Genomic DNA, 25,353 nt, shown 5'->3' on the forward strand with positions numbered 1-25,353 from the left:
ATGTGAATGTTATGTGGCAGATATCAGTATCATGCTTGCTATGGTTTTTTTTTTAAGAGACTCTAAAGCTGCATAACCACAGGAGTGCTTGCTTTGGCACTAATACTATAAAGACTTAAGCACTTGAATAACTCTATGAATATGAATAGTCCCATTGACCTCAATGGGGCTACTCCTGTTGGTAAAGTAATCATGTGCTCAAGTCTTTGCAGGATTGGGACCTTTATCCATAAATCAGTCGGCTAATTGTGTTCATAGCTACTTGCAGTCATTCCAGGAAAGTTAGTTGGAAAGACACTGATATTTGACAGTTCAGAAACACTTTTTTGTTAGTTACTTGTGCCAGTGTTTCCTTCGAAGGTCAATATTTTTTATTCTCTTTGTAGGTGTCTGGCATAATTTTGTTCTTGGTGTTGCGAGTCTCATAGTTCTGTTCCTGCTGCCAGCAATTCTTTTCCCATTTTACTACACGGGTGTTGGGGCACTTGTCACTGAGGTCACAGAGGTATGAACAGGTCTTGAATGATTAATTGTATGCTATGTGACCTGAAACATTTCATTGGCTAAAATTTGATCACTGCATGAACACTTTGATCACTGCATGAAAATTCTTCTTCCGGCATTTGAAAAAAATGTTGTTTCAGTTAAGATTGCCTAAAGAAATCGTATAGACAAACACACTTCATTAGAGCACAGAACTAGCATTTACAAAACATTTCTGTGCTGGACCACAAAACATTTTGGATAGGGCATCCAAAGTGCGTTAGAAGCACAAGTCCCTGTGACTGTCATCTGGACTTGTGCGCCTAAGTCCCTTTTGGCACTTTTGGACATCCTATCCTCCTCCTAATAACTCAAACAACAAAAAGAAATGGTCTGTAAAGACTGTTCTTTAACTACCAAGTTAATATAATTTACTGTGTGTATTTTATTAACATTTCAAATTATTAGTGTTTTTACTTAGAGCAACACAAAGTGCACATGAATAAGAAGTATTATACGTCAGTTAATTAAAAATGGTAGTGGTGAGTTTTACAGGTTGACTTGCCTGTTTTGCATTCATTTTATTTTAATCTTAAACTTATTTTATTTAATGAATAAAGATGTATTTTTATCTATTTACCTTAACTGAATATTTCATTTCTTTCTGATGTCAGATCAGTAGACGTTTGGATTATACAACCTTAACACTTAGTTAATGAAATTTTTCCATTTGTTTAATTTTCTGTGTACTCAGATAATTTTATATTATATTTCACTGTCAGAGGACAATCTTGCATGTAATACAGTCTGATTATGATGATTAACATGCTAGAAAAACCAAGTGCAGTTTTTAAAAAAGATGGAGAATTTTGTGCGTTCTCACATGACCTTGATTGGGTTTATTTACACTTGATGTAGAACAGGCAGTTGATTTTGTTCCTCTCCCTTTCTGCCATATGTAGTCCAAGCTTGGGCCCCAATCCTGCAAACACATACATGAGAGTGAACTTCAGTTAAGTTTTGTGATGGTTCCAGGATCCACCTGTATGGATCCAGTGGCAGGATCGGGGTTTTTGAGTAGTGTAGGCTGCCACTAGGTGAACTGAAAAACATTTTTAAAAAATCCTGCAATACTCCACAGGATCCAGCAGACTCTGTTCTTTGAGAAATACACGCTGTTTAGCTGACAGTGTCCTGATTTTTCAATGATATTAGTAAAAATCTAGAGTGAACTTCCAGCTTTAGTTTTGTTAATTTAAACTGATGTCAGTCCCAGCTAATGAGAGAGAATAACGACGACACTGGTTCAGTGACCCAGTGCCAGTATAACATGCGAGAACAGTATCTTCATAAATGATCTGGAGGATGGTGTGGACTGCACTCTCAGCAAATTTGCGGATGATTCTAAACTGGGAGGAGTGGTAGATACGCTGGAGGGCAGGGATAGGATACAAAGGGACCTAGACAAATTGGAGGACTGGGCCAAAAGAAATCTGATGAGGTTCAATAAGGATAAGTGCAGGGTCCTGCACTTAGGACGGAAGAACCCAATGCACAGCTACAGACTAGGGACAGAATGGCTAGGCAGCAGTTCTGCGGAAAAGGACCTAGGGGTGACAGTGGACGAGAAGCTGGATATGAGTCAGCAGTGTGCCCTTGTTGCCAAGAAGGCCAATGGCATTTTGGGATGTATAAGTAGGGGCATAGCGAGCAGATCGAGGGACGTGATCGTTCCCCTCTTTTCGACATTGGTGAGGCCTCATCTGGAGTACTGTGTCCAGTTTTGGGCCCCACACTACAAGAAGGATGTAGATAAATTGGAGAGAGTCCAGCGAAGGGCAACAAAAATGATTAGGGGTCTGGAACACATGACTTATGAGGAGAGGCTGAGGGAACTGGGATTGTTTAGTCTGCAGAAGAGAAGAATGAGGCGGGATTTGATAGCTGCTTTCAACTATCTGAGAGGTGGTTTCAGAGAGGATGGTTCTAGACTATTCTCAGTGGTAGAAGAGGACAGGACAAGGAGTAATGGTCTCAAGTTGCATTGGGGGAGGTTTAGGTTGGATATTAGGAAAAACTTTTTTACTAGGAGGGTGGTGAAACACTGGAATGCGTTACCTAGGGAGGTGGTAGAATCTCCTTCCTTAGAAGTTTTTAAGGTCAGGCTTGACAAAGCCCTGGCTGGGATGATTTAATTGGGGATTGGTCCTGCTTTGAGCAGGGGGTTGGACTAGATGACCTCCTGAGGTCCCTTCCAACCCTGATATTCTATGATTCTATGAACAGTGTTAAGACTGTCAGGTTGATCCTTTGCTCCCTGGGTCAGTAGGACCTGGGAGCACAATGGAGGCAGCTTGCTGAGCTTCTGGAAAGGGAGTACCTCATATCTCTTGAATAATCAGCTACTCAGAACATTATTGATAGGTAAAGATGACAGGCATGAAGTCTTTCTGGGATAAAAAAGGAGCTGACATAACTGAGGTCCTATGTGGGAAGAGAAAGGGAGAATTCCCTGGTGTACTCCAACATTATGGCTTCACTCCCCCAGAAGTATAGGTGAGCCTTGCTTGTCTGAAACTCTGAGGTGTTAGCTTCTGTCTCTTGAATATAAAATTAGTTTTTTTAAAAACAAACAAAACATTCATTTGAATGAAACTAATTGCCTGAGGATTTCAGATGTCCCTTGAGAGATTTGGATAATTGAGGTCTACTTGTATATGAAATGAGACACTCTTTGTGGAGGAGTTTGTTTTCCTAATGTCCTGCCTAAGATTAAAATAATTAGGTCTAATAATCTGAGATTTTCTGTTTCTTCAAAAAAATAGTTTATTAGCTTAAGTGTCTCTTGGACATTTAGAAGAACTATAAACTAATCCCAGCATTATTAAGAATGGTAGTGTGTCTGACTTCCGTTTACCTTTGCAGGATTCTCCTGCCAATGGTCCCAGAGGTCTTTTTGTTGGGGACCTTGTAACTCATCTGCAAGACTGCTCAGTTCGTGGTGTGGAAGACTGGAATTCCTGCCTAGGAGAGATCTCACAGAAGACACAAATTGGGTACTGCATAAATGCAGCAATCCTACAGCAGTTAAGCTTCCCAGCCAGGGGTATGATTATTTGTATACTCCTTATAAATGCTCCTTATAAGTATTGTCTGTTACAGTTTCCTTAAAGATGAAGTTTGATTTAGGATTTGTTAATGGGTCAGATTTTTGGTTCATCAAGTCTGGTATCCTGTCTTTGGCATTGACCAATATGCAATTCCTTTTTGTAAAATGCTGTATTTGAGGAGGTGGAAGAAGAATTAATTTCTCTTAACTTCTGGTCATTTTAGTTTATGGCATGACGAATGAGCTTTCATTCCTCTTTGTAAAATTGCATATACAAGTGTTGCCTGTAATAATCCAGCTACAGTGTTCATCTCAGGGACCTTTTGCAGGTTGGCTTATTGCTTTGACTGATTTGGTAGGAAAACATGAATTCTGTGAAGGGGTGTGGGGTGTAAGGTAACAGTGCTCTTTATTATGAGTGCTATTGCAGATCATCCCACTATGATTAGGTTGGTTTGTTTGTTTGTTTATTTATCAAAATCTTTGCGAACTGTGAATTATTTCTATTTCTTGATTCTGGGTGTTCCATCTAGAGCAGTGGTCTCCAACCTTTTTCCACACAAGATAACTTTTTGAATGGAAGTGCAGCCCAGGATCCACCCTGCCCCTTCCTCAAAGCCCTGCCCAACTCTCTCCTCCCTCTCTCCATCGCTTACTCTCCCTCCCCCTCACTCACTTTCACCAGGCTGGGGTAGGGTGTTGGGGTTCGGGAGGGGGTGCGGGCTCTGGGGTTCAGAGTGTGGTACGGGGCTGTGGGCTGAGACTGGGCAGTGGTTTCGGGTGCAGGAGGGGGTGCAGAGTGCAAGCTCAGGGAGGGAGTTTGGGTGCCGGAGCAGGTAAGGGGTGCTGGCACTGGGGGAGGGGAGGTCAGCGCTGGGGCAGGGATTCGGGTTGCAGGAGAGGGTATGGGATGCAGGCTCCGGGAGGGAGCTCACGGCTGGGGGTTGGGATACAGGGTCCCGCTGGGCGCCACTTACCTCAGGTGGCTCCCAGTTGGCGGTGCAGCAAGGCTAAGGCAGGCTCCCTGCCTGCCCCAACCCCACGCTGCTCCCATCCCCCCTCTGCCCCCTGCTGCGGGGCCATGCTGGCCGCTTCTGGGAGCAGCGTGGGGCCGGGGCAGGCTAGGGATCCTGCCTTAGCGGCAGCCCTGCTATACCACCAGGCTTTTAGCGGCCGAGATCACGATCGACTGGGAGAGTCTCCAGGATCGACCGGTCGATCGCGACCAGCTGGTGACCACTGATCACCAACTAAACTAAAACCAATCACACTAAACTAAACTAAACATAGATTAAACCATGTCTTGCATGATGCCCAGGAACTTTTTAGGGTTTGGTTCAAGCAAACTGTGATGGGGACTGAATTCCAAAGGTGAGCGTCCTCAGCTGAATAAATCCTCCCACACCAACCTTGGGAAGTTTGTTTTAACTTTAAGACTGCACAGCAGTCACCTTCCAGATGTTCTTAACTGCCCTACCTCAGTATAGAGAGATTGGCAGTCTCTTGGGTAACCAGGTTCTAGACCATTTGAGCTTTAAAGATTGTTCCCAACCTTTTGCATTATACTTGGAAGTAAACAGGGTGCCAGGCCAGCTCAAAGGCTTGGGTGTATGTGTTTTTGATGTGTACTGCTCTTCATGTGACATTCAGAATGCTAATTCTGGTCCCAGTGGTTCCTTCTATCTTTATAATCTATTAATCTCTTTTCCTATTATGTAAATCTGAAACTGGTATCTCCAAATGATGCCGGGGTCAGATCCCAAGCACTCAGACAAACTAAGTTTGAGTCACTCTCCGAAGGAGGTTAGGGAGCCTTGCCACATGCCCATAGCTGGATTGGGAAGGTAAGGGAGAAGCAATGCTGAGATGTTTCCAGATCCCAGCCTACCAAAGATAAATACAAGAAGATCCCTGCCGTCCACAGGAGTGTAATTTCAGAGGCAAGGGTAATAAAACTGCATATTTTGTAACCCTCTTATTCCCATTTGGACTTAAGTACCAGAGTTGATTCTAAACCCAGTGTTATACCAATAAAATAAAAACCAGCAGGATCTTATTAAAGGGAAAAAGGCAAAATACCACATTTACTGTGATGAAGTGAGCTGTAGCTCACGAAAGCTCATGCTCAAATAAATTGGTTAGTCTCTAAGGTGCCACAAGTACTCCTTTTCTTTTTGCGAATACAGACTAACACGGCTGTTCCTCTGAAACCTGTGAATACAGAAAGAATCATAGTAAGCAGTTAGTTATAGTTATAACATTCCATTCAATCTCATATTTATTCACACATTCATTCATACAAACATATACACACACACACACACACACACACAGGTTCTGCAAGGTTGTTATCATAGTTACCAGCCTTAGAGTTGCTCATGCCAAGCCACTGGCCAGGTGGCCTGGACATGAGGAGGGAGCAGGGCCTTGTCAAATGCTCATCTGATGCTCCTGGAAGTTGGTTTGCAGAATCAGACCCCAAAGTTCTCACTTTTTAGAGTCTATTTTTATAGGAATTTCTTCCTATGCCAGTCTATGGGAATTGCTTCATCATGCTGTTGCTGAATCAATCAGCAGATAGCACATTCCTGACGGCTCCAAGATGTTATCTTGTTCTTTGGTTCTCCCATTCTTGAGGCTGTTGGGTGGATTCCAGTCTGCCCTCCGGGGTGGGGGGGGGTCCTCTGGTTATTTCCACTTGACGCCTTCTTCAGCCGATGGACACTGCATTCTTAGGCTGGCACCTCCCTGATCATTCAGTTATTATCCACACCAAGCATCCATCCACATACATCCTCTATCTCTATTTTAATCACAATTGTTAATACAACAAAAGGGTGGGGAGTCTCTGGGTGCTGTTTCTGTTGTTAGAGTATTGCTTTGAGTCTCTCTCTGTGAATTGCTTTGAGAATAGACTCTGTCTTAGAATGTACTAACACAATTAGCAGCTTGCAAGTTTCACACATAGAGGGAGAGAAACAGTACCAAAAACCAAGAGACCTCTTAATTAGTAATACCCTGGAATTTAAACTCTGGGGAATCAAACTCATTTGTGATTTTAATACAGAACTTCTTTAATATGATCCAACACCAGTGGTGTATTGTGTTAGAAGCCTGTCGTCCTTGCCACCGCCCCATCAGACGAGTCTGTCTGCATTTCTCAGTGGTGAGCCTCCAGCAGTGATAGTCATTCCTCTGAAATGAAATGAACTCAGTTATTCAAACTGCAGTAGTTGTCATTTGTCAAAATCTCAACAGTTCACATCTCAGCATCCTTTCTGTTAATACGTTGTATTTATAATGAGTCTATATTGAAAGTGGACCCTAGGCACTTTACAATAAAACAAATACAGAATAAACAACTAAAACAGATATAAAGCCATAAAGAAATCAGTGTGCCAACAGCCATCTGAAATAAAAATAATTTAAAATGTATTTTTTAAAGGAGCTAATTCCATGATCATCCACACATCAAAAATATGTCATTGCCTAGCCCTAAGGCTACAGCCAAAAAATATGTATAGTACACTTCTGCACCTGCAAGCCCCAAGCTCCAAAACTCTGTGCTGTTGGACCTCAGAGAGTACAATGGTATATAGGATGCAGGCAGCTCAAGCCTTGTCTGCATATAGAAGTTGCACTGGTTTAAAAACCTCTACATGGGCACTGTTGCGTTGGTTTAAAACTGGTTGGTATCCATTTAGTTTGCATCACTAAGTCCATTTGAAATCAAATTATGATTGTCCGCACAGGATTTTGCACTAGTTTAACTAATCCATTTAAAAACACATTTTTAGCTGAACAGGGGCCTCAGAGAGCTGTCAGGGCCCCAGTCCATTAAAAGCTTTTAATGTTTTAAAAATTATATTTTGAAGTTGGATCATTCCCAGAGCCAGTGAAGGGAATGCAACGCCAGGTAGCAGAATCCCTCTGCTCACCATTGGTGCTGGCAACAGATCAAACTATTTTGTAACAGTATTCAATAAATTATAGTAGTCTGTGTATTAAGGTGATAAGATCAGCCTGTGGGAGAGATGGCTGTAGTCTGGTGATGTTCTTAGGATGAAGAAACTCATTTACAACTATCGCTGACATCCAAATCAGGATCTCTAAATTAAAATAATTCATTATAATTCAGCAGGCTACAGAAATGATCATTTGATTTTATTCAGAGACGTATGTATTTTTGTGATTTATTATGAATCTGTCATTCTGTGATCGTCTAAAAATTAGTTGGTTGTGTTCCTCTGTAGTCTACAGAAGACTTGATGGCACTGTTGAATGTTGTAGTAACAGCAGCCTCACCGATGTTTGCTTTTCATACAGCAATAACTTGGACAGCCACCTGGTAAGTTACTTTAGCTGATGTTCAGCTTGGTATCACAAATGTGCACATAATTATACAGTGCAGTGTGTAGCACCTTCAATCTGAGCATCTCAAAGCACTTGACAAATATTAATTAGCTAAGTTTCACAACATCCCTAAGAGGTAGGCAAACCTTCATATCCCTGTTTTCCAGCTGAGGAAACCGAGAGACTGTATGAATGGTATGGTTATGTGATTTGCCTAATGCAGTGGTTCTTTTCCTAATTGCCATTGTGGGCCACATATGCAGCTTTCTGTGTGTTACATGGGCTACATCCACACAATATATATACAATTTGTATGGCCCTCAGGATGTCACATGGGCTGCAGCTGTGTGCTGATTGGGCTACAAGCGGGCTGTGGATTGAGAACCACTTGCCTAAGATCACACAAGGAATGTGTGGTAGAGGTAGAATCAGATCCCATTCTTCCTGACTACATGCCTTTAGCCAGGGGACCGTTCTTTCTCACTTTGCTTATATGCAGCCACATTTTATACTTTGAAGGCACAACAGTTGTGAGTAAATACAAGTGAACAAGAGACCAACAGCAGCTCTTGAGAGCAGGGGGGAATTGTTAAACGTGAGCTCAATGCTGCCAGGTCAGAGAACTTCAGGATCTGAAGCAGCAAAGCATTGGAATACATGCTCAGCATTAAACAGCTGAAGTCGGTGGTCTGCACATATGCCTAAAGTTAAGCAAGTGCTGTGCTGGATCAAGGCCCAGAGTGTTCAGCTCCTTGCAACCTGTGCTGCCAGTGGCTGTTGGCTGAAACCCCCCGTTTCCCTCCTCTTCCTCTGACTTAATCATCTTGTAGAATATGGGGAAATGTTAAGTGCCGCTGGGAGATTTTACACTCCTCTCTATTAAAATATAGGAGCCCTATTGAAAAAGTAAGTGTTTTGAAAGATGCCACATTGAAAATGGTGGAGCAAATTCAGCAGTTCTTTCAGGATCCACAGGAAAGCACAGGTAACAGCAGCGCTCTGCCAGTGTTCCCCAGTCCTGACCTGGAGTAACCACCTCAAGAAACAGAGCGGAGTTTATTCCCCAAATCCATTTGATCCCTCTGATGTGAAGCTTCCCGTTCCAGTGATATTTTTTGTGGGGATACTTGTCCACTACAAATTGGACATAAACGATTAGTTCATTTCATCTTGAACACCAAATAGCCATCAGCCCTAACAGCCCCTGACCTGCACTGGGTTCAGATAAGTCATTTACTTATAGCACTTTGAGGTTCTTGGATGCATGGCTGCTGTTTAAGGGGAAACACTTTTTCAGGCTTTTGATGTGCAAGGGGACTAAGATGGCTGCTCAGCTGCTTGAGCAGTTTTTTAAGCTGCTACTTGCAGAACTACACAGCAACAGCAGGGGACTTCTGAATGCTTTCTCCCATCCAGCATGATAGAGACTGGCATAGGGAGGAGACTAGATTCCGGTTAATGGAGAGAGACAGACACAGCCATGTGTGCAGGCCCTGTACTGCCAGTGTGGCTGTTTGCTGAAACCCCCTGACAGCCTCCCTTCCTTGAGCAGGGACAGAGAGGATAAACTGTGCCCCAGCTTGCCCCGAGGAACAAGAAGCAAGCCTCCATAAGCCGCTAGGAGGGGATGAGGAGAAAAGATTTCATTTCCTCCTGGGTTCCACTGCCCTCTCCCTGTCTTGTGGTGAATGGAAGAGAAGATCCTGGTCTCTCAAACTGCAGAGGGAGTGGGTATAGTAGGCAGACTCAGGAATGCAACATTGCATTGGTTGCTTCAGGTCAGAATGATCTAAAACTTAGCCATCAGAAGTGCCAGGCATGTTCGATTTTAGGATTTTTCTTTTAACAAAAGCTTTAATTCGCAGATACCATGGCCATAAAAACCAAAACCCCATAGACCGACTTTAGCTCCATGCTGTAGTATGGTGATGTGTATTTCCCCGGTTCTGCTCATTCCCAATTGCTTGAACCATCCTGTCCCTCCTATATTTAGATTTTCAGCTAATGTACATGTTTATACTAATCCTGCTTTTAATATGCGTACACACATGCCCCTATGCCTTTATGGCAGAATGCCAGGCTGAATATGTTCGCACCTCTGTGTTAGTGTATAGGGGATCTGCAGGGCATGCGAGGATGTACACATGCATCAAAACAAAAAGGATCAGAACAATATTCTTCCTATCCTAGCTAGCTGCAAATCACTGAAATCAAATCAACTTTTTCTGTTTCACAAAGAAACATGCAGAACAGTATATTTGTGATCTAAATTTGATAATTATTTAAAATGTCCTTTGCAGTATACCTGTCTGCCAGCACGAAAAGCTATTGAGGCTAGCCAAGTCTGTCGAACCAACATGGATTGCCAGAAGGATTTTGTTCCAAGTTTGTGTGTGACACCTTCTTTAGAAAATCAGACGAGACTAATCAGAGTGAAACATCCACCCCACGTTGATATGTTGTTTGTAGGACACCCAATGCATCTTCAGTATACAGGTTTGTATTATTTATGGGAGCATTTAAATGAAGAGGGTTATGGCATGGTTAGCTTTGGCAGGCTGCTTGAATAAGGTATTGGAAGGCTTGCCAGTTTGCTTTATTTGTACAGAATCCATTCCTAGCTCCATTCTATTGTTCCTTTCCTAGTTACAGCCAGTGGAGGTGCTGGAGTAATTAGGAATAAAAGTGAAATGTGCACAACGCAAAGAGGTGTAATCGTAGTAGAAACAATATATTAGGTGACTGCTTATTCAAAAAAAGTGTGAAAGGGACACTTCAACAGATCTCACTTGTCCTAACAGGTCCAATTTGTGCATTGTCCCATGTGTGAACTGCACAAGGCTCTAGCATGCTTCAAAAGCCTTCAGGGAACCCCTGGATTGGAACAGACACAATTGCTCCTTTAAACCCTGCCCAGTACACAAACGTTGCTCCAAGTCCACATGATGTCTTCCTTGTAAATATATAAGGGCTTGGTTTTGCCACACTTACGCATGCTGAGTAGTTTTTTACTTAACGAGAAGTCCTATTAAAGTAAATGAGACAACTAATAGATTAAAGAATGAGGAGTACTTGTGGCACCTTACAGACTAACAAATTTATTTGGGCATAAGCTTTCGTGGGCTAAAACCCACTTCATCAGATGCATGCAGTGGAAAATACAGTAGGAAGATCTATATACACAGAGAACATGAAAAAATAGGGGTTGCCACACCAACTCTAACGAGACTAATCAATTAAGGTGGGCTTTTATCAGCAGGAGAAAAAAAACTTTTGTAGTGATAATCAGGGTGGCCCAGTCCCAACAGTTGACAAGAAGGGGAAATATTAGGATGGCGAAATAGTTTTTACTTTGTATAATGACCCATCCACTCCCAGTCTTTATTCAAGCCTAATGTAATGGTGTCCAGTTTGCAAATTAATTCCAATTCTTCAGTTTCTCGTTGGAGTCTGTTTTTGAAGTTTTTTTGTTATTGTTGGAGTATTTCGACTTTAGGTCTGTAATTGAGTGATCACGGAGGTTGAAGTGTTCTATCTTCCTACTGTATTTTCCATTGCATGCATCTGATGAAGTGGGTTTTAGCCCACGAAAGCTTATGACCAAATAAATGTGTTAGTCTCTAAGGTGCCACAAGTACTCCTCGTTCTTTTTGGTGATACAGACTAACATGGCTACTACTCTGAAACCTAATACGTTAAGTTACTACTCATCACGAGAAAAGAGGATCCAAACCTAGCCCTATGTTATCAACCCTAACCAGTCTGTAAACAACATGGGCCAAATTCTGCCACCTTTACTCATGTTAAGTACTTCCTTACTCTGGGCTAGATTCTGACTCACTCCTATGCAGGCTATTCAGGTCGTGGGTCCAGGCACATGGGAGCAAGTTTGTTACCTGCTACAAGCAGGTGAGTGGAGAATGGGCAGTGCCTTTGCTCCAGCGCCCACTCACTGGCCAGAGTAGCCGATCCAGTATGCGGTAGGTAGTGATTTGAGGCTGGTTTAGACAAGTGGTAAGTTATGCCCCCTCTCCAGGAGCAAGGAGAAAGCTGGGGAGGAATTGTGCCTCCAAGGTTTGTGTCAGATTCTCAGTGCCTCACAGGACTATCTTGGGTGGTACAGTGTTCACTGCCCCTTGGCAGGGCTGTGCCTAAAGTCACTCTCTAGCCCCTCTGAGAGGTCCCATTGAAACAGTCCTTATGAAGACCCCTTTTAGAAGAGTGTTCTTATTCAGGAAGGAATTGAAGCACGTGTTAAAGTGGTTTCCTAACTAAGGGTAGTCTAAAGCATGAGCTCAAGTGCTTTCCTGAATCAGGGCTGGAGTTATGTACTGCTGAGTTTGAGTAACAATGGCAAAATCAGGCCCTGTATGAACAATGATTCTTTCATAAATATGGCAGCCTTTATCCTTTTCTGCTGGAATGTGGCTGGGAGGAGAGGTTGTTTGGTGCAGATATTACTGAGTACTTTTAAAATTTGATTTTTATTGTATTCTATTTTTTACTCTTTATTGTTTGCAGTATATCCTGAAAGTCCAGAATATAATGTCTTGTCATGTTGTTATTTTTGTCCTTTTTCCACCTGGGGAGCATAGACTGGGGCCTTTGGCATTGACATTTAATTTTGCGTTTGCTGATATTTTATTCAGTGTGCACCAGAGCTCTAAGAATTGTGTGTGATAATTATTTTAAGCCCCCTTTCTTGGCTTTCTAACTGAAAAACACAAAACACTGTCGGTATTCTTCAAGCAGCTGGTATTGTTCTGTTGTGTTTTCAATACATTTCTGATGGAGTAATGGAATTTTAGTGGACATTTCCCACTAGACTAGGATTTCCAACAAAAAAGGGCTTTTTATTGTCAGGCACTCAAAAAAGAAATGATCAGGAAATTACTAAATTGCTGCTGCACTTGTGACCTTAAAGTGTTGTTCTGCTGAACTGAACTGAAAAGTTACTTTATGAAACAGAATTGAGGTTGAATGATTTACTGTGTTTCAATGATTCCCTTCTCAAATGAGCTTAGTTTGCAAGTAAAAAGATGCTTTTTTTCTTTAATAGCCATTACTGCAAACTCAGCTTACGGTCCGAGTCAAATAGAGTTCTTTCCCTCTACCATATCAGCACCAGTAACAAGATAATGTAAGCCAGCACCCAAATCCTGCATTGTACAGCATGCAGATGGGCTGCTACACCTTCATGGAGCCCTATTGCCTTCAGTGAGGCTGTGCATAAGAGCAGCTGTCTGCCCAAAGCAGTGTACGGTGCAGGTTCGGGGCCCAAAGCAAGCTATTCTCTTCTGTGGGTTGCGTGGGTGTAACTGATTGGAACTTGGTAAACAATTTTGTGATGATGCAGGAGGAGGATCTCACTCTTAGCTTTGTAAATTTTCAAATAAGAATTATTAGTGGTTAAAAACATCCCTCATTTGTCAATAAAATAAGCCAATGTGGCTCTTAATACTCACAGGGAGCAGATGTGCTAAATAAGAAGGTGACACTTTTACATAGTCATTTTTCGGAGTAGCCTTGTATTTAACCCTTCCACCTTTTGTGTGTGTTATAGTAATCTGAATAAATTATCTCTTACTCCTTCTCCAATAACATTGTTTAAATTTCTACCGTTTATTTTTATACAGCTCTAGATAAACATCTTGTGGTTTTTTTTTCACTGTTTTCTAAATGCATTAATGTCATTGTCATGATAGTCCTGAAGTATGGAGTAGCAGCACTTACTCCATAGCTGAGGTTGAAATGAGCTTCCAGTTGTAACCTGGATTTTCCCTTTGAGTGGGAGGCTAGTTTCTTCTTGTAAGCCACTATAATGTCCTTAAAAGTACCAATTCCCTCTTAAATCTCACATAGCCCATCTCAGCCCTGGTTGGACTTTTTCGGGGATATTTGATAAAGTCGGAAAATAAGTTTTTAAGTGATGGTATTTTAGATACTTTAATTGTTTGCTTTTTGAGCATTTGCCTTTTTTGGGGGCGGGGGGGGCTCATATGTTTGAAGTGATTTTGCCTGCAAACCCCAAACTTATTTTGTTGGCCTCATGAAGAAGAGGTGCACTTTAATGTTGTGAAAGGTGTTATGGGAGGATTAAAAATATAAAGAGTTATTTCATGTGTAAGGAGCAATTTTGCATATAAACATTATCATTTATAATATATATGGTGCATTTGCTAACACTAGGACAGGGGTAGTCTATTTTTTGTCAAGGTCCAAATTTCTTGGTCAAGGTATAATCAGGGTCCAGACTCTAGAGAAAATAATAAAAAATAATACTAATGATAATAAGTACATTAAAAGATTTTGGGGTCCATTCAAAAGCGTCCTGTGGTTCAGATTTGACCAGCGGTCTGCCAGTTGACTACCACTGCTCTAGGATATACTGCAGCAGCTGTTGGGTAGAGCTGAAGATAGATCATCATGAATTGCGGGCTAGGCAACTGAGGGGAAATGTGAGGGGTGGGAGTCTGGAAGGGTGGGGCAGGGTCTGGTGCTTGAGGATTGTGGGGCATATTGAGTGGGTGCATGAGTTATGCTTCCCAGTCTCAGAATGTGGGAGGAGGTTCTCGGGGGGCGGGGGGGGGAGCAGGGGCAGGACAGTGATAGGCTATAAAGGAGTACAAAGAACCATGGGGGTATGGAAGAGGTTTAAGGAGCCTGGGGGGCATGGAATGGAGAGATGGCATGGATGATAAAGTGCGGGCGATCAGGGTCAGGCATGGTGGGGAGTATACCAGGAGAGAGAGGGCAGAGTGCATGCACAAGGCAAGGAGGTGGGAAGGCATGGAAGAGGGTGAAGAACTATGAAAAGCAGAGGACATAGAGGGGACTACAGGAGGTGTGAATTCAGGAAACAGACATCTTTTCTCCATGTTATAACATTTTTTAGATACAAAACTCCAAATTTTGCAGTAAATAAAACTTCCCCATCTCCCTCTACCACCTACTATCCCTATAGCCTGCCTATGTTTAACACCGCATACCTCACCCACCTCTCTCCTCTGGGCTTGCTTTTGCTTCATGGGGTCTGTTGGAGCATGGCATCTTTGCTTATACACAAGTTCAGTTCAAAATTTTGGTGTGTGCGCTCACAGAAAAATCTTTTCAAATATGCTAAAATAGAGTTAAGGTTCAAAGTGAGGTTCAGTGGAATCCAGCTAATACTAAATCAGTCAATCAATCATGCTTTTTTTTACAAAACTTCCACAATTTCGAAGAAACCCAAATGTTGAAGGCAATGGAGACCATCTACAGAATCTGGACGCTTCCCTAATGTCTGAGAACTCCTCATCGCGCGTTAGCACCCCGCGTGACTTACATTGCCTTACATGAAAAGTGAAAGTTTGAGAAAGGTGTAAATGACGAAGGTCAAGTCTGCTCAAGAAAAAGTTGGCTGGAATGGCTAGCTTTTGTTGGTAACCCCGCTCCTAGTTGAGAGGCATCTTAAAGAGTTCTTTTGCCAGTATAGTTTATGCCAATTCCCCAATAAACTAAGCAAAACTGACTAAGGGACATTTTTTGCAGATATAAGTACATGTACACTAGAGATTTTTGCTAAAAGTTTCATATAGAACAGCACCCCTTACTGATGATACTAGCACAAATTTCTAATGCAGACCTGACCTAAAAACAAGGGGAGTGGTTAGAATGGAAACGTTAACACAACTTTAACTGCCATTCTTGCTGTAATAGTCATAGTTACTCAAATCGGGGCTTAAACTATACAACATGTTCTTTAGGAGTACAGATGTTCACTAGTGATGTGTCTGAAAGCATATCATGTGCTTTAGATTTGATGTTACATGCATAGTATAAAGTACTAATTGTGTAATGTGATGTGTTGATTTTTCCTACCATCATTATGACTGCATCTGACTGAGAAATAAGTAAGTGATTGTGTCAATGCGTTTTTTTTAAAAGTCTGTATTTGGGACAGTTCTTTATCCTGGAAGAAGTGTGGAAAACAAATAAAAATCAGATTTGTCATGCTACGCTGCTAATCTGAAACTAATTGTGCTATGTCTGTTGAATTGCCATTTGGTTTCATTTGCTGTTTTATTACTTTTTCATTTTCTTTTTGTTTCAGTGAGCCTCAGCAGTTTTGTACCACGACACAACTTTCTGAGCATAGATCTGCCTGTGGTGATAGAGACCATGTGCAAGTATCCTTTGAAGTGTTCTCTTAGAACAAAAAAACAAATTGTTTGCAGTTTGCTGATCCAGCAAGATTTCAGGTGGATATCATTACTAGTTTTAAACTAGCTGCTTCTACTCTGGGAGCTGGACCACAGTTCTGAAGCATATCTTTAGGACATGAGGTGTGACTCATCCCCAGACTGATTGTTTGTGCACATGTCTAACTCAGAATGAAACTCCTTGCTTGCTGATGTTTGTAAGAATAATTTTGGTCACTTTTTTCTTTTTTAACTCTTGATGGTGAGTTTTTAGAGCTCTGATGAGAATAATAATTGTCTTGTTCTGTTCATTCCGTCTGAAGCACCTGGCATCTGCCATTCTTACAGTCCTATGTTCTTCTGTTTTGTTCCTTAGCTAATCTCAACCAGATATCTAATTTCACTGTCAGGAGCCTTGGCAGTTATCAATGCAGTACCCTGCTTTGCACTGGATGGTCAATGGATATTGAACTCTTTCCTGGAAGCCACTCTTGCTTCACTGATTGTAGAGAAACAAAACAGAGAGCTTGTTGGCTTTTTAATCTTGCTTGCTGGCAGTGCACTTTTGGCTGCCAACGTGGCACTGGGACTTTGGATGGTGACAGCCCGATAGTACATTGGATACATTTCTGCATCTGATTACTTCCATGAATTCTCCAAGTACAGGAATGAAATCCATTGCCTTGTAAAACTTGCTCTGTCTGAGATAGGAATAAATTCCTTAAAATTCCATTGGAAGAAAGATTGGTGATTGGAGTTGTATGTTCATTTAACTCTGCAAAATCTTGTGCAGATAATTAATGGAAAAGTTGAAAGAATAAGAACTGTTCTCTTTTAATATTGTTTTCAAAGCACTGTGATCATTTTGGAGAAATTACACTGAAACAATTTTACAAGGAAAAGACTCAGGCTTGGTGAATTTAGATTCCAAAATGAAGGAATATATGTGACATTGAAATCTTGTATACTGCGGGGGGAAAACCTACTTGAGCTATGTTTTATAATTTGAATAAATATGAGATGCTCTGCATTGGCTCTGCTCAACCAGTGCAGATTTGGGTTGTTGGGATTTTTTAAATTAGGTGGTGTACCAATTTGGAACCTGAAAAACTGAAGTCTGGGCTCACTTTTTATATTGATGCAAGGCCAGGTAAATTATTGCCATGTGTTCGTGAGTAATGAGTCATCCTATGCTTTAGTACCCTTCTCTTCCAGCTGGCTGTTAAGACTGGAAGCATGTTGTCCTCCCAAAGTAGATGAAATGTCAATTTCAGTGATGCCAATGTCAGTTGATAAATGGGTATGTGGAAGAATGACAAAACCTACCCACATGTTGTCTATGTTCCTTAAAATATTAAGTGTGTAATATTGTGCACCACTGAGAATATTTTTGAAAATACTATTTTGTGCATCAGTAATATCTTGAAAATAATTTGAAGTTCTGGTGTCCCAATAAGAATCGTGATTGCGGAAATAATACTATGCAGAATTATTCAAAAGTGAGTGGTAAGGTTAAGTGTGTGTGTGTGTGTGTGTTTGTGATTCAGAAAGTTAAATGTTATACTTGTTTCTGAATGTACATCCTCTGTAGCCATGTATGCAGTAGGATTGATATACAGTACCTCATTGGTGTTTGTCTCTTCCTAAAAGAGTTACTTTCCTTTATCAGTGTTCATTTTAATCAAAGATGTTTAGTTGAGCTTGGTCTTGGGTCATAGCTGAGAGAAAAAAGAATATGGTGATCTCTAAAGTGAACTATGTTGGCATGTGGCTTTGTCTTCCAAAATGTACAGGGGCCAAGTGATAGAAGCCTCTGTAATTTTAACTGAAGATTGAGTCCTATTCCCAGTGCTGCATGCATGCCCTGATAACTGCGGTATCCTGTATTTGACCATTGATGTGTTACTCTGTTTTCTCGCTATAGCTGCACATTTAGGAGAATACAAATGGAGTGCTGTGAAAAATGTTTTCTCCTTAGATAATGTGAGCAGTAATGCACAGGTCGAAAGAACATGTTCATTTACTTGTTTTTTTGTTAGTTTGCTTGACATGTCTTAGATACAAATATTTTGAATTTACCTCTTTCATTTTTCTCTGGTCTGTCTTCTGACACATGTTGTTTGGCACTGACCCTAACTCAGTAGAACTGATCAAATTTGTTATTTAATGGAACTGTCTTCAGTAGTTTAAAATCAGATGATCACTTTGTATGTATTAGAGTTGCAGTAATCTTCTCATATATAATCGTTAATGCCATTATGGCAGTTTCAAAAATATTCTTTGGGTAAAGTTTTAAATATAATATTTTGTACGTTAATATTTGTCCTCACTGCAGATATTTGTGTGACAATCTGTGCAGGCACAGTACTTGTCTGAGGGTGTGTAAAAAGGAGAGAGAGAGAAAAGGTGTTCTCCAGTAACTAGCTGCAAGTCTACTATAACTGTTCTGCTAATATGCTGCTGAATTGAGTCCCATTGCTCTGAAATTAATTGGTCATCTAATGTGTCCCCTTTACATTTGATTTAAAAGAAAATAATTCAGTTAATTTTGTTGTGGTTAGTGTTTCTGAAAGGATCAATTTTGCCACCCTTTGGGCTTGTCTGTATAGCGTGGCAAAGGGTGTGATTTGTGAAGTGCTCTAACATGTTGCAATCTTATTGTCCCATGTAGACCCTAATGGTGCTCTCCAAGGGGTATCAAGCTCACGTTAACTTAGTCTTGTTGAGACCTTTTAGAGTGCTCCTGCAGGGTTTACGTGGGGCTGGGAGAGTGCAACCTGTTAGTGCGCTTTACAAATCACAGCCCTCTGGAGTGCTTTGCCGTGGCAAGTAGTCCTAACTCACATGAAGTAATACGTTATTCTGTAAAAAGGCCCATTAATTTCAGTGGGTCAGATTGTGCCATCACCTTTTAAATCCCCAGTTCAACAAAGCACTTAAGTGCATGCTCAAGCTGATCTCTGTTTAGCAAAGGACTTAAACATGTACTTAACTTTGTACATACTTAATTTCACTGAAGTCTAAGTTTTGCTGAATAGGGATGGATTTAAGTATGAGTTTACGTGCTTTGAAGTAGTGCCTACAGCCATTGATACAGAGATCAATGGAGACCTTGCTTAAAAGCTAAGATAGAGTGGGACTATTTGTGCACTACAGTAGTACCCGGCTTGAACAAACCCCTAAACAAATAGCTACTCAGATTGGTTCAGCCTCATTGTCATGTACTTCTCTCCCAGCAAGTAAATTACTATAAAGGAAAAGTGCTATTTTGACCGTACAAGGTGCTCTCATTATTGGATTTTTGTTTTTTGTGTTTTGTTTGTTTCCTGGGAAAGAATGCAGTTCAAAGAATACGGACTGGGATAACTGACGGTTGTGTGGGTTTTTTGTAAACTTTTAGGTAATTTGTATTGCACAAAGGAATTTAACGTTGATTCTTCCTTTAATGTTTCACTGACATAAAAAGCTAAAATGAAAGTGAAATCTTTGTGTGTTTTCTCTTTATTTCAGTGGACTGATTAGAAGGCAGTTGCTCCTCTAAAATAGATTGCAGCAATATATTTACAGGATATATTGAACTGAGGAGTGTAAAAGAAAAAGAAGTTGGATTTTGGCTGGGTACCACTAATAACTTCTGTTTTTCTGTGTAGAAATCTGTATCAGATGGAAGAAGTGCTGTCTAATGGTCAGAAACATTGTAGGTAGCTCTTAATTGAAAACTGGCATAACTGTATACTTGTAACTGATCATTACCAAAATTCGGGTTTAGTGTATTTTTGTTTTTTTAATATGGAGTATCACATTTTTATATCAATGAATCATCTCTGTAGTATATTCTGATATCATTCTTTGTTATTTCATGTATGAATACTGGTAATTTCTTAATTGCAAAGTCTTAAATGCTCTACAGCAAGTTAGAATATAAAACTGGTGCACTTTCTTTTGAGTTAACGGAGATGGGTTTCTGTAGGAAAATTTGTATATCAGCCTTGCAAAAAGATCATTAAAATTTACCAGCTCAGGCACAAAATCTACTTACCTTTTTAAATAATAATGAAACAACTAATTATGTTTCACTCACTGTCAAATATATTCACCCAAGCAATAGTATTTTGCAATGCTGATGTTTATTCTGTGTTTGTGTGTATGTGAGCACATGCACACACTTACTTGTTTACAGGTAACTTAAATCTGTAATCTCACATGTGTATGAAATGACTGGCTTTCTTTGGAATTCTAAAATTATAACTTGTTTTCCTCCCATAAATCACCCATAGGGATGTTTATACACTATAACAGCTGAATGAACTGCATAACATGGCTGGAAACAAAAATACAGATTTAAAATCAGTCTCATTTAGGGAAATTTTGGTCCATTAAAAACTTTTTCTTCTTTTTGAGAGGGCTCAGAAAGACTGTCTTTAGAACTTGCAGCTCTCCAAATGAGGGTCCTCACGTATTGTTTTGAGCAGAGAGGGGAGCATGGGAGAATACTACTGTACGTAACAGTGTTCTTGGCAGAGGGCTGTCACATGGCAGCTATAGTGTTTCAGTTTTGCTATTTACATTAAACAAAAAATGTACCGGTACTCACACTCCAAACATCTCATCAGTTTTCTGAACACCTCACAGGACCCAGCTTGTGGATGGCAAAAAATGTCCATTAACAAATAAAACATTGTTTAAGCAATTTTTACAGTTTCATATGAAATTACATGACATGTTTGTCTTTTATTCCTTGAGCCTAAATTATGCTCAGATACAAAATAATGTCACTTGTGAAAATGAACCTACCCAACATTTAGATGTTTATAAGTTGGTATCTAAATCAAATACAGAATAAATATGTGTAAAGCATTAGTTTTATTTACGTGAATTCAAACTCATTGCCTCAACCAATCTTGCCTCAGCTTCATTCTGCCCCTTGTGAGTAATACAATTGGATTTAACTCAGGTAGATCTAATATTGACGGTTATTTTACATCCTGTGTCCTATACTTCCCATATGATGATACATAAACTCAAATTACTTAAACAAAATCATTTGGACCACGTTGTGGCATAGACCATATACTAATAAAGACTAGAAAAAATCTGAGACTAAGACAATATGGGAACCATTACTTCAGCCAGGAATTGCCAGTGCACTAGCCACATCCATAACATTGGATAGAGAATGGGTGGCATAGAGTTGGCTATGCCCAGGTTTTCTCTTCGCTGCCTAGTTAGTGGGAGTTTTCTGGGCCTTTTACAATGCTGGGACAACAGCCAGGATCTGGATGTACAGTTCCACCCATGCCGTTTACGCTGGAATGGAATTTTAAAATAGTTTTGTAAATAACACTTCAGAGAATGCTCCTGTTTTCTGTCCTTTGTCAAATCACAGAGCATTTGAGGCTTAGACACTTTTAAAACATTAAGTTTCAGAGGGGTAGCCGTGTTAGTCTGGATCTGTGAAAGCGGCAAAGAGTCCTGTGGCACCTTATAGACTAACAGACATATTGGAGCATAAGCTTTGGTGGGTGAATACCCACTTCTTCAGATGCGTATTCACCCACCAAAGCTTCTGTTCCAATACATCTTGTTAGTCTATAAGGTGCCACAGGACTCTTTGCCACTTTTAAAATGTTGTTTCCTTGATATATTTTCATAGATCAAATATGAAAAAATGATTTGGGAAGCCACAGTTTATTTGGTTATTTGGATATTGCCCAGTTCTAGATGTTCACTATTTTTTTTTTTCCCTAGCAATGTACTATGACTAATCTTCACAAGTACTTGGAGAAATTTTGGGCAGCAGTTTGGTGACGGTATAGAAGAGATTTCCAAATAAACACATCAGAAATCCAATGTTTTCTTTACAAAGCTGTTTTATTCCCCTCTGATTTTTGTATGGCTTCTGTTTAAGGTTTCACGGTGCCCAAAATGTCCTTACCTGAAACCCATTTGTGGAATTTGTACTGTTTTAAAAATGTTCGTTTTCTCTTTACATATTCTAGGTTTTTTTATACTGACTGACAGTAGTGGAATGTCAGATTTCTATATCAGTTGTTCCTACCATCATCATGTTTAGGAAAATGATTCACTCTGAAGATGTTCAAACCAAGCAGACTAACAAATGTATGGGGTATTTTTGTATTTGAATTGTGTACTGTGTATGTTTTTCCCCACTTCATCAACCAAACAATAAGTATTGTTTTCTACTTGTGATAAATGAATGTTAATTGCAAATAAATGTATTGTTTATTGGTTAACACATTTTATATTTGAAAGCAGACTGAAAGTGTGTAATGCCTTATTTGTTGCAAATGTGTTATGGGTATATGTTTTCTGAAGTTAGAAAATTTTAAGTTTATTAAATGTTCAAACCAGATTAAAAATAGTTTTCTGTATTCTTAAAGTGATTTTCTATTAGCTACCGAGGCATTTACATGGCTCCCACCATCAACATAGTATTCGAGCATCTCCTAATAGTTGTCACAGTTCCAGAGTAAACTACCTTTTGCCCCCTCTGTGGTTGCCCCTTTAGTTCTCTGGTCTTCATCCCTCATCTTTTTATGGATATATACCTCTCTCTTTAGACCAGGAATTTAGGCTTGAAGTCTCCCTGCAGTTCGCTGTGTTTATCTCATCCAGTGTTTGCTGCTCTGTCTCCCATGGGCTCTGACAGCATTACCAGTGACCAGCCAGCTTTTACAAAACACAGTACATTTATTTAGGACAAAAGCATTACACATGCGTTCTAAACTTATTGGGTGCCATCCATCTTCCACACAGAGACCCTGGCAGATTTCCAGTCCTTCGAACTTTTCCAGCAAGGTTTCCCCTCTTGGTTACAGTCTCATGTCAATTCGAGGGTCCAGGAGACAGTTCAGCCTCCCCATTTTATAAAAAAGTCAATTCTTTATCTGCTGTGTCTCTTGACCCCAGTCTGAAACATTATACACGATTTCCCCAGGGGATAATACTTTTCCAGAGCTGTTTACTAATCCTGGGATTTGCAGTAATTACCCCCTACTTATTTTAGTTCCTGCAGGAAGGCCTGTAACTCTCATCCATGGAGGCGGAGTACAATCCGTGACTCATGAAGATACATATAACATACGTACCTAGAACGTCTCAGTATAATAGTCTTTTGGAGTTTCCATACTTCCAAGGACTCGCATCTGTCATAACAACAATACCCCTCTCTGTCATCTTTAGCAGAAGTACCTTGACTCATGGTGCAGGCAGGGTGTTGTATGTCTGCGCATAGGAGAGAGAGAGAGAGTGTGTGTGTGTGAGAGGGAGAAAAGAATTTATTGGGGGAGAGCTAAATTGCAAATGAGTTTTGCATTTATTTCTGAATTTGATGAGTCCTCTGGTTATTCTCATCTCTTGTAGGAGTCCTTTCCATAGTCTGGGTTCAGTTCCTGTGAAAGGTCTTGTCTCCTGGACTCATGAGCTTCTCTAAATTGGTTGACCATTCGCTTTCTCTAGTGGAATGAACCTGACATGGGATATATAGTCATGGAGGGAGAGGTGAACTTGGTTAGCTTGCGCCAATTGTGTGAAGGGCTTTGAACACTAGGATGTTGAACTGTACTCTGAGGACTGGGTGATGTGCTGACCGCAACCTTTGTTGCTAAGCAGACAGGCTGCTCCTTTTTATACCAGTCAGAGATTTTTCAGGGGGTGTGACTTCATTCCCACATACAAGTTGTAGAAATCCAGCCTAGAGCCCACGAATGAACAGATCGCCATGGATTGTGTGTGATAGGATGGGGCACAATCTTCTGGCCAGTAGCATATGGAGAGGGCATCTGTGATATTCCTGTGTTACACTCGAGATCATAGATAAGCACCTAAAAGACTTAGGCTCTGAATGCCATTTTCAAAGGTAACTTAGGTGCGTACAGCCTAAATATCATTGGCAATCAGTGGCATTTCAGGCATTTCTACACTGCAGTGAAAATCCCGTGGCTCCTAGTCTCAGAGCCTGGGTCAATTGACTCAGGCTTGCGGGACTTGGACTGTGGAGCTAAAAATTGCAGAGTAGACCTTCCAGCCAGTTCTGGAGCCTGAGTTCTGAGCCCAGACCAGAACATCTACATCACAATTTTTAGCCTTGCAGCTCAAGCCCTACAAGCCTGAGTCAGCTGGCCCCGACTCTGAGACTCCGTGCCTGTAGTGTAGACTTATCCTAAGGCTCCTAAGTCAAGTGCTTTTGACGATTTTACCCTGTATTGTCACTGACAGTTCTATATTCTGTGTTCTGTAATCTAGTGTAAAACCAGTGCTATAAAACCTACATGTCCTGAAGATTGGTGCTTTTTTTCAAACATTATAGTCACAAATAAATACAGTAGATGTTTCAGGATTGATTACCTTCAGAAAGGAGTGATGTGTCAGTGCAGCCATGTTAGCCATTAGTTTATGTAATAAGGGTTATGTTAATTCTATCCCGACCATGCAACCGTGTCTGCACCATCAAAAATAAGTGTTCCCCAGCATCTATATTAGATTTTTGTGTCTATTTGTACTCACAATCTTCTTTAACCCATTAGTTATTCCCTAGTTACTTCCCATCACTCCCTAGTTAATGAAGTGAAGTTATAGTGCTGAGTTTATGACATAATATATAATTACATGGAACACACACACATACACACAGAGTGAATTCAGAAAACAAATGGCCAGGACATTTCTTTGTTGTAGAAATATTCTTTTCATCATGAATATTTAATTGTGTCAAATTTTATTAAATATATCAGGTTATTAGAAAAATGTTCTCATTTAACTTTATCATGAAAGTTCCCATTCTAGATCAAAAACATATTTAGAAGTCCAAATAAAACACAGGAAATATATATATCAGTTGAATCCACTGTGCATTTGATTAACTACCATCAAACGTGGCCTGTGTTTTGCAGTTGGTTATAATAATCCCTTACAGACTTTTTTTAAGTCTACATCTGCCGTAAGAGATGTTGAAATGGCACTTTAGGGTTATATTGGTACAGCTTTGAGTTAGAGGCAGGATGGTCTGGAGGGAACTAACCTAGGACTTGGGAGACCTGGCTTCAATTCGCTGCTCTGCCATAGACTTCCTGGGTGACCTTTGGCAAGTCCCTTAGCCTCACTGTGCCTCATTCCTCATCTGTAAAAACAGGAGTAACAGCTCTCCTCCTACCTCACATTGATCCGCACAAAATCCCTGTATTTAATATTTTGAGGCACACTCAGGTA

The 25,353-nt window shown here is 40.5% G+C and overlaps 1 protein-coding gene across 1 annotated transcript in view; it reads left to right on the plus strand.

The window, feature by feature from the left end:
• The window catches only part of MBTPS2 (membrane bound transcription factor peptidase, site 2), a 48,752-nt gene extending 26,355 nt beyond the window's left edge, over positions 1–22,397 (plus strand). The window contains exons 6-11 of the mRNA XM_048862903.2: positions 387–505; positions 3,409–3,589; positions 7,846–7,940; positions 10,246–10,441; positions 16,038–16,113; positions 16,516–22,397. Coding sequence (XP_048718860.1) covers positions 387–505; positions 3,409–3,589; positions 7,846–7,940; positions 10,246–10,441; positions 16,038–16,113; positions 16,516–16,738 — 890 coding nt within the window. The 3' untranslated portion in view covers positions 16,739–22,397. The remainder of the gene's footprint in view (positions 1–386; positions 506–3,408; positions 3,590–7,845; positions 7,941–10,245; positions 10,442–16,037; positions 16,114–16,515) is intronic.
• Positions 22,398–25,353: the final 2,956 nt, after the last annotated feature.

Source organism: Caretta caretta, chromosome 1 (assembly GCF_965140235.1).
Source record: "Caretta caretta isolate rCarCar2 chromosome 1, rCarCar1.hap1, whole genome shotgun sequence".
NCBI lineage: Eukaryota > Metazoa > Chordata > Testudines > Cheloniidae > Caretta > Caretta caretta.